Raw genomic sequence first — 10,179 nt, forward strand, 5'->3', positions numbered from 1 at the left:
TCAGATTATGGAGGACCTGATGAGGTGTTCTTAGGAGATGGTAAAGGTTTAGCTATTTCTCACACTGGTTATACTGCTATTCCAACAGCTTCTAAATTATTGTCTTTGCCTGATGTGTTATGTGTGCCGCATTTGCGCAAGAATTTGATATCTATTGCTAAACTTTGCCGGACTAACAATGTTTCGGTGGAATTTTTTCCACTATTTTTTGTTGTGAAGGATCTGTGCACGGGGGCGTCTCTGCTACAGGGCGAGAACATTAATGATATTTACTATGCTCGTTTTCCTCCTCGATTGACCTCCCCACAGTTAAACACAGTTTCTCATGTGTCTTCTATTTCAGCTTGGCATCATAAATTTGGTCACCCATCGAATAAAGTTCTTTCTTTAGTTCTTCGCAAATCTGGTTTAGGTTCGTTGTTGAAATTTGTTAGAGATTTTCATTGTACTTCATGCTCTATGAGCAAGAGTCATAAATTACCTTTTAATGAGAATTCTCTTGTTAGTTCTAAACCTTTGCAGCTTATTTATTCTGATATTTGGGGACCAACTACAAGGTCTATTGATGGGTTTGAATATTATGTTACATTCATAGATCATTTCACTAAGTATATATGGATCTACCCTATGAAAAAGAAATCTGACACTTATGAACTTTTTATTAGTTTCCAAAAGCTTGTTGAAAATTACTTTCAAACCAAAATCATCTCTGTGTTTTCTGATAATGGTGGAGAGTATCATAAATTAAAGTCTCATTTTTTGAGTGTTGGAATTTCCCATTATACTACACCTCCTCATACTCCTGAACATAATGGCACAGCTGAAAGGAGACATAGACATATTGTTGAAACGGGTCTTTCTTTACTTCATCATGCTTCTTTACCTATCCGTTATTGGTCTCATGCTTTTCAAGTTGCTGTGTACTTGATAAATAGACTTCCATCCTCTGCTCTTTCTTTTCACACTCCTTATTTCAAGCTTTTTGGCAAAGATCATACTGTGGGTAGACTTAAGTCGTTTGGTTGCTTGTGTTTCCCTTGGCTTCGACCTTATAATTCTTCCAAGTTGCAATCTCGATCTCTTCCTTGTATTTTCTTGGGGTATTCTGCCACACAATCAGCATATAAGTGTTGGGATCCTAAAAATCAACGTCTTTATATCTCTAGGCATGTCAAGTTTGTTGAGCATATTTATCCTAACTTATCACCTGATAAATATCATTCTTGTTCTCCTCTTGCTCGAGATTCCTTTTGTGCAGGTTCAACACATTCTGGTTTACCGATACCTACTGTTTCACAGGATGTGCCTACTGTTTCTGCTCCACCTATATCTACAGCAGATACGTCTATGGCTATTCAGCAGGTGCCATCTGGTTCAGATTTGCAAGAGTTCCAAGATACTTCTCTATCAGCTCGGTCTGATTTGGTTTCTTCACCAGAGTTGGCAGCCCCACCTGTTTCTGAGTCTGCTATTGTTGAGTTACCGATTACTGTTGCTCCACAGGCTACTGCACAAGCTTTACCATCAGCAGAATCTGATTCTCTTCCTGTTCAGAGATCATCTAGAGTTCGAAAGCCTAATCCTCGGTATTATAGCGATGCTTATATTAATCTTGCCACTAAATATCCATTGCAGGAATCTCTTGAGCCACATACTGTCAAGCAAGCTATGGCAGACCCACAGTGGCGGCAAGCGATGGATTCAGAGTATAATGCTTTGCTAAAAAATGACACGTGGGAACTGGTACCAAAATTGCATTCTAAACCCATTGGCTGTAAATGGGTGTTTCGTGTTAAACGAAAGCCAGACGGTTCTATTGACAAGTACAAAGCTCGTCTTGTTGCCAAGGGATTTTTGCAAGAACCTGGCAAAGATTACTTTGAAACGTTTAGTCCTGTGACAAAGCCTGTGACTATTCGGGTTGTGCTCAGTTTGGCAATAACTAATGGTTGGACATTGCGACAATTAGATGTCAACAATGCATTTTTGCATGGAACATTGTTTGAGGATGTCTATATGATGCAACCACCAGGGTATGTTCATTCAGAATTGCCTGATTATGTTTGCAAGTTGAAGAAATCTCTATATGGTCTTAAGCAAGCGCCACGGGCATGGTACAATGAACTATCCAATTTTTTGGTTACTCTTGGTTTTCGTAAATCTTCAGCTGATGCATCTTTATTCATTTATCGTAAAGAGGATATTGTTGCTTATTTCCTTGTTTACGTCGATGATATTGTTCTTACTGGGAATAATGACTCATTCTTAACTGCTTGTGTGCGTCAGCTAGCACATCGGTTCTCTATTAAAGATTTGGGTTGTTTACACCATTTTCTTGGTGTTGAGGTAATTTCTACTGCTAGTGGTTTATTTTTGACTCAACATCGTTATATAGCTGATTTGTTGGTGAAGTTTAATATGTCTGGTGCTAAAGATGTGCATACACCAATGTCTACAAGTGAGAAACTTACATTATTTGATGGCTCCCCGTCTACTGATGCTACGGTTTATAAGCAAATTGTAGGTTCATTACAATATCTTGCTATAACTCGACCAGACATCTCTTTTGCTATTAATCGGCTGTCACAATTCATGCATGCTCCAACTCAGCTGCATTTTCAGGCGTTAAAGCGAGTTCTTCGCTACCTGAAAGGAACAATATCTCATGGTCTTCACCTTAATCGGCAATCTTTTCATACCTTGACCGCTTTTTCTGATTCAGATTGGGGTGGAAGCTTAGAACAAGGTCGGTCAACCACAGCATATATTTTATATTTAGGCTCCAATGTGATTTCCTGGAAATCTACAAGGCAAAAATCAGTCTCAAGGTCTTCTACGGAGGCTGAGTACAGAGCTCTCGCTAATGCTGCAGCTGAGGTCATTTGGGTTCAAAATTTACTTCAAGATTTAGGTATGCCTATTTCTCAGCCTCCTACGTTGTATTGTGACAATATAGGTGCTACCTATTTCTGTGTCAATCCTATTTATCATACACGGATGAAACACTTAGCGTTAGATTATCATTTTGTTCGAGAAAAACTGGCAGCAGGGCAGCTACGTGTTTCGCATATTAGTTCCAAAGATCAGCTAGCTGATGTGTTAACTAAACCGCTTGGACGCGCTTCATTTCTTCATTTTCGATCCAAGATTGGTGTCTCCAATGGATCCTCCATCTTGCGGGGGCGTATTAAGGATAAAGATAAATCATAACTGTAATCTGTATTTTATATCTTTATACGTATCTTTAGTCTGTATTGTGTAGGACTCTACTCTTTATAACTCTGATGTACATCGTCTATTTGATATATTCAATATACAAATCCTTTCCTTATATATACCACCTTATCGTGCAAAGGTGAAACCATTAGTATTAGAAGATGCACTCAAAAAAATAAAAATTTCCTATTAAAATTCACACTTATATGGAGGTGGACTCTCTTGTAGTAGGAGTGTATGTTAACAACGTGATTTGAGCATATTTTTCATATGCATCTTAATTATGCATGTTGATGAGAGGAGATTAAGAGCAAAAATTGGGAAAAGTGATCAAACTTTCCAAATTGAAAAATTAAAATAAGGAAACAAATATTTTTCATATAATGCACAATTAAAAAAATAATTTTCAGAATCTAAATTCATAATTATTTTCTTAATTACGATATAAAAAAAAGCTCATCTCTGAAACACACCCAAATAAACCAACTTTGGCAGCTCCGCCACCGGCCACCTAACTCTTCCCTCTCCCTTCCCCTACTCTTCACTTCACTCTATTCTCAACCTGCACCAACCACCACTAACCTCTCTTTTCCATTTTAAAAAGATGTGGCAATTTCTCCTTGCCGCAGCTGTAGTAGGATCTACTACTTTCTTTGCTAAGCATTTTCTTGCTCTTGCTCAGGAACGCCCTAAGGAGGAAGAAAATCCTTTTCAAGATTCGATTGCTCCTAACCATGGTAATCAGTGCGGATACGACAGTAATTTCCAGCAACCACCTGATGGGATCTCTGGGTTCTCGAGTTCTGCTTCTGCTTCTTCGTCAAGTGGTAAGAAAACTAGGATTTCCAGGAAGAAATCGGGCATCACGGGTCGCCGATTGAATTTTGGTGCGGAAAATTATAAGGCTGATAGAAGATATGGTGGTTCCGAGAAGAGTGCAAGGCGATTTGCTGTTTGCTCGAAGAAGAAGAGAACTGCCAAGAGTGTGCCTTCCAAGTATAGATCCCGTTCTTTTAAAGGTTGGTTTTTTTTTTTTCTCTCTTTTCTTTTTTATCTCCTTTTTACTGTCTTTGATTGGGTTTTTTATAAATTTAGCAGTGAAAAATTTTTTATTTGTGAATTTAGAGTTAGGATAAAAGTATTTACGGATTTGGGGTTGGGTGACAGGTGGCAGCCGAAAAGTTTGTTTGGCGCCTGTTTGACAGGCGTCAGGCTATTATTTTATTTTTTTATTTTTTTTAAATGGTCTGACGCCACTCACAATGGCGCCAGACCATTATTTTTTTAATTTTTTTTTTTTAAAAAATGGTCTGGCGCCACTCAAAGTGGCGCCAGGTCTTAATTTTTTTTTTAAAATTTTTTTAATTATTAAAATATTATAATTATATTAATTAATATATTATTTTTATATTATATTTTTATTATAATAATATTTATAATATATTTTATTAATTTTAATATATTTTTATAATAATATTATAATTAAATAATATTAATTATAAATTTATTTATTTGATATTAAATATGTATAAAAATATTAAATTAAATAATTAATAAAAAAATAAATTAATAAATTAGTATAAATATTTAAAAGTATAAAAATTAAATTTATTTTTATTAAGCTAATATTGTGCCGCCGTACATAATTACAAAATAATATTAATTTTATGATAATATATATAATTACATAATAATATTAATTTTATAATCATAAAATAAAAATATTCAACAACTTCAGCTCCAACGCGTTCTTGAATATGGAAAATCGGAATATTCAGATATCATAAAATTAATATTTTTATTAAATAATTTAATTTAAATTATTTAATAATTTAATATTTTTAATATTATGATTATAAAATTAATATTATTTTTAATTTAATAATTTAATATTTAATATTTTTAATAATTTAATATTTTTAATATTATGATTATAAAATTAATATTATTTTTAATTTAATAATTTAATATTTAATATTTTTAATAATTTAATATTTTTAATATTATGATTATAAAATTAATAATTTAATATTTTTAATTTAAATTATTTTTTTAATACACAGACTATTAAATAATTTAATATTTTTATTTTATGATTATAAAATTAATATTATTATGTAATTATATACATTATCATAAAATTAATATTATTTTGTAATTATATACGGCGGCACAATATCAACTTAATAAAAATAAATTTAATTTTTATAATTTTAAATATTTATATTAATTTATTAATTTATTTTTTATTAATTATTTAATTTAATATTTTTATACATATTTAATATCAAATAAATAAATTTATAATTAATATTATTTAATTATAATATTATTATAAAAATATATTAAAATTAATAAAATATATTATAAAATATTATTATAATAAAATATAATATAAAAATAATATATTAATTAATATAATTATAATATTTTAATAATTAAAAAAATTTTAAAAAAAAATTAAGGCCTGGCGCCACTTTGAGTGGCGCCAGGCCATTTAAAAAAAAAAAAAAGAATTAAAAAAATAAAAAATAAAATAATGGTCTGGCGCCACTTAAAGTGGCGCCAGGCTCTGGCGTCTGTCAAACAGGCGCCAAACAGGCGCCAAACAAGCTTTTCGACTGCCACCTGTCACCCCAATCTCAAATCCGCAAATACTTTTATCCTAACCCTAAATTCACAAATAAAAAGTTTTTCACCTCTAAATTTACAAAAAGCCCTCTTTGATTGCTCTATGCACCATTTTTTAATGCTGTGCACTAAAACGTTGCAATATTACCTCCAACCTTCTACATCAATTTTAACATAAAAAAATATTTTATTTATATTGATGACCGCTGGATTTCTTCACCCCAGAACAGGGGCTTGACCACAGCCAAAGGCCCATGACACAGAGGCCCACGTACTTGATACCCCCCAACAAGCCTGGCTCATTCCAGCTTCCGGGCCGGGCTCGACCAAGCTTCCTCACTCAGTCCAGCCTGATCCCTGACCAGCAGACCCCTCTCAGGCCCAGCGTCCAGCCCAACTCTCGGCCCAGCCCGGGGTCCAGAACAGTACTCACCAGACAGCTTGGCAGATCCGCTCGAACGTACGCATGAGGAGAATCAGAGGCCGTTACGCATGTAACAGGCAGCTGATACCCTAGTACACCCGAATCTGTATGGCAGAGACGCGTGGCCCAATCCTGGAGAGACCTTTACACGTCACCAGCAAGCAAGACAATGTATAAAAGAGGAGTCCCCTCCTCAGAAAGTTTTAAGCCTTATTCTGTAACACAAAACCCTTGAAAAACCCTATTCTATTGGATCTCAGATCATCAATTGGCGCCGTCTGTAGGAAAACGAAGGAGATCTTTTCATCACCGGAGTTTTCACTTTCAAAACCCACTGAGATCCACAATGGCAAACCACCAAGAAAGTAACCTTAATATTCCAAATGACTTAAGCTCCGCCCAAGAGGGGCAGCAGTTCTCTTTTTCTAGCCCTACGACGTTGAATAACCAAACACCCATCTCTCTTAATCCCTCGCCAGGCTTGGCAGGGAATACTCCCACCATGACCCTGTCTAACCAAGACATTCAAACCATGGCTCTCCAGCTACAAACCACTGCTCACTGGTTGGGGCAAATAATGCAACAAAGGGGACTTAGCACCCCAGTAAACGCACTCCCAGTAGTGGAGGAACCCAGAACCGATGAACCCCGACCTACCTCTATCCGCCTCCAAACTAACAACCACGATGCCGGAGAAGAGGAAGAACCGGAGGCCCGAATCCATGGGAGAAGGGCAAGAGAGATGATAGAAAATGAAGAGGTGGACGACTATTCTGCTGAAACAACCAGGGAAACGGGAACTGAAACAGAGGAGGAAGAATATAGTTTGGGCAAAAGATCCAACCCAGAAGACGAGAAAATGAACCAAAAACTGAAAAGGTTGAAGGAGCAGCTCCTAGCCGAGCTAGGTAAGAAAGATCAGAGTCAAACCTCCTTGCCTACTTCTTCTCCCTTCTCAAAGGTAATGCAGCAGGAGATCGTTCCCAAAAAATTTATGATGCCGCCGATGGCGGCCTATAATGGGGCTGGAAACCCGAGAGAACATGTCATGAACTATAAGACCTTCATGGAGTTGCAAACTCTGTCAGATGCTCTGATGTGCAAGGTGTTCCCAACAACGCTCTCGGGACCAGCGAGGGCATGGTTCAACAGCCTGGAGGCCGGAAGCATTAAAAGTTTTGGAGACCTTGCCCTCCGCTTCATCAGCCGGTTCGTAGCCGGGGTGCCAGCAGATAGGAAGACAAGCTATCTGGAAACAGTTAGGCAAAAAGCTGGTGAATCTCTCAGAGAGTATGTCGCCCGTTTCAATACGGAGGCCCTGCAGATTCCCGAGCTCGACGAAGGAAGGGCGGTAGAGGCCATGCAAAAGGGAACAACCTCTGCCAAGTTCTTTGGTTCTTTGAGCAGGAAACCTCCGACCTCACTGGCCGAGTTGATGAAGAGGGCGGAAAAGTACATAAGGCAGGATGACGCCTTAGTAACGAGTAGATTTGCCAAAGGGGTGGCAGTAAAAGAGAAAGCCCCGGAGGAAGGAAGGCTGGAGAAACACGAGAAGAAGCGTGGGAAGAGGCCTGAGCCATATAAGCAGGCCTGGGAAAGAAGGGATCAAAGGCCCCCCCTCCTCCCAGGGCTCATGAACCACGAGTGCTCCCCCCTTGGGTTCCTGAGAAGCCTACTCCCCTCAACGCTTCCAGAGCCGAAGTGCTCATGGCAGTCCAGGATAAGGAGTTCCTCCAGTGGCCTAAACCCATGAGGTCGGAAGCAGATCAGAGGAATCCTGACAAGTATTGTCAGTACCACCGGACACATGGCCACGATACAAATAACTGTTTTCAGTTAATCGCGGAGATTGAAAGATTGATAAAACGGGGGCATCTCAAAAATTTTGTGAAGAAATCGGAGGGGCAGAGGCCTCCGCCCAGTCCGGCAGCCCAGATGCCCAGGAGAACTGGAGCTGGACCAGTGAATGATGGGTCTAGTGGGACTATTAATATGATTGTTGGAGGAACTGAAGGACGGATGAGCCGTCGAGGAAAGAAGAGAAACCGGGAAGGAGAGATCAGCAATGGCGAGGTCATGCAGATCGTTGAACACTCACCCATGGCCATCGTTTTCTCTTCAGAAGATGCACAGGGCATTCAGATGCCCCATGATGACGCGCTTGTTATTGAAGCAGTCATTCATAATTTTCGGGTGAAGAAGGTTCTGGTGGATGATGGGAGTAAGGTCAATTTATTGCCATATCGGGTTTTCCAGCAGATGGGAATCCCGGAGGAACAGCTGGTTCGGGACCAGTCACCCATCAAAGGGATCGGAGGAGCACCGGTATTTGTAGAAGGGAAGGTGAAGCTGGCCCTTACCTTGGGAGAAGCACCCAGAGCTCGCACCCATCATGAGGTGTTTTTGGTGGTTAAACTCCCACTGAGTTACAATGCGATTTTAGGGAGGCCGGCGTTGTTTAGCTTTGAAGCTGTCACCAGCATCAGGTATTTGGCACTCAAGTTTCCAACGGAAGAAGGAGTGGGAATGGTTCGGGGCAGCCAGGAAGAAGCAAGGGCGGTATACTTGGCCACAGTAACAGAACCGAGCTCAACTGGAGAAGCACTCGACTCGGAAGTTCTGGAGGTCAGAGATGAAACAAAAGAAGCCCGGACAGAGCCAGTCGGAGAATTGGAGACCTTCCCCTTATCAGAAGCAGATGCAAGCAAGGTTTTCAGTCTTAATGCCAACCTCACCAAAGAACAAAAAGGTGAAGTCATGACTCTGATCCGAGGTCACGCGTCGACCTTCGCATGGAAGCCCTCAGACATGCCAGGAATTGACCCCAAAGTGATGACACACCGATTGAATGTCCTCCCCGAGGCCAGACCAGTGAAGCAAAAGAAGAGAGTAGTAGGAAGAGAAAAACAGCAAGCCACCCGGGAGGAAGTGCAGAAGTTAGAAGAAGCAGGCTTTATTAGGGAAGTAATGTACCCACAATGGTTGGCAAATCCTGTGTTAGTCAAAAAAGCCAATGGCAAATACAGGATGTGCATAGATTTTACCGACCTAAATAAAGCCTGCCCCAAAGATTGTTACCCCCTCCCCGATATTAATAAAATGGTCGATTCAACGGCCGGATTTGATTATATGTCTTCTTTGGATGCTATGTATGGTTATCACCAAATCCCAATGGAGAAGTCGGATGAGGAGAAAACCTCATTTATAACTGAAGACGGGACTTACTGCTACAAAGCTATGCCTTTCGGATTAAGAAACGCCGGGGCAACTTACCAACGATTAATGAATAAAATCTTTAAGAACCAGATTGGCAGGAATGTAGAAGTGTATGTGGATGACATGGTGGTTAAAAGTTCAACTTTTCAACAACACATAGCAGATCTAAGGGAGATATTTGGGGTGTTAGATCAATACAGAATGAAGTTAAACCCAGCAAAATGTGCTTTTTTCATCAGGGGAGGAAAGTTCTTGGGATACATGGTGAGTGGAAGAGGCATTGAGCCTAATCCGGAGAAAGTAGAAGCCATATTGAATATGCCAGAGCCGACCTGCGTAAGGGACGTCCAGAGATTAACCGGGAGAGTGGTGGCGCTTAACCGATTTATGTCGAAGTCAGCAGAAAAGTGTTTACCATTCTTCAAAAAGTTGAGAAAGGTACCAAACTTCGAATGGACGGAAGACTGCCAAAAAAGCTTTCGCGGAACTTAAGAAATATCTTAGCTCGCCTCACGTGCTCAGCAGTCCCATAAAAGGGGAAGAGCTTCTGATATATTTGGCAGCCTCAGAACAGGCAATCAGCGCGGTACTAGTAAGGGTAGAAGGAGGAGAGCAGAAACCTGTTTTCTACATCAGCAAGGTACTTAGAGACACTGAGGTCAGGTACTCGAACATTGAAAAATTGGCTTATG

General features: G+C 39.2%; 1 protein-coding gene across 1 annotated transcript in view; it reads left to right on the forward strand.

Moving 5' to 3' along the window:
• The first annotated feature begins 3,820 nt into the window (after window positions 1-3,820).
• LOC122721367 overlaps window positions 3,821-10,179 on the forward strand; it is a 13,145-nt gene continuing 6,786 nt past the window's right edge. The window contains exon 1 of the mRNA XM_043948953.1: window positions 3,821-4,235. Within this exon, the coding sequence (XP_043804888.1) occupies window positions 3,821-4,235 (415 nt within the window). The remainder of the gene's footprint in view (window positions 4,236-10,179) is intronic.

Source organism: Manihot esculenta, chromosome 12 (assembly GCF_001659605.2).
Source record: "Manihot esculenta cultivar AM560-2 chromosome 12, M.esculenta_v8, whole genome shotgun sequence".
NCBI lineage: Eukaryota > Viridiplantae > Streptophyta > Magnoliopsida > Malpighiales > Euphorbiaceae > Manihot > Manihot esculenta.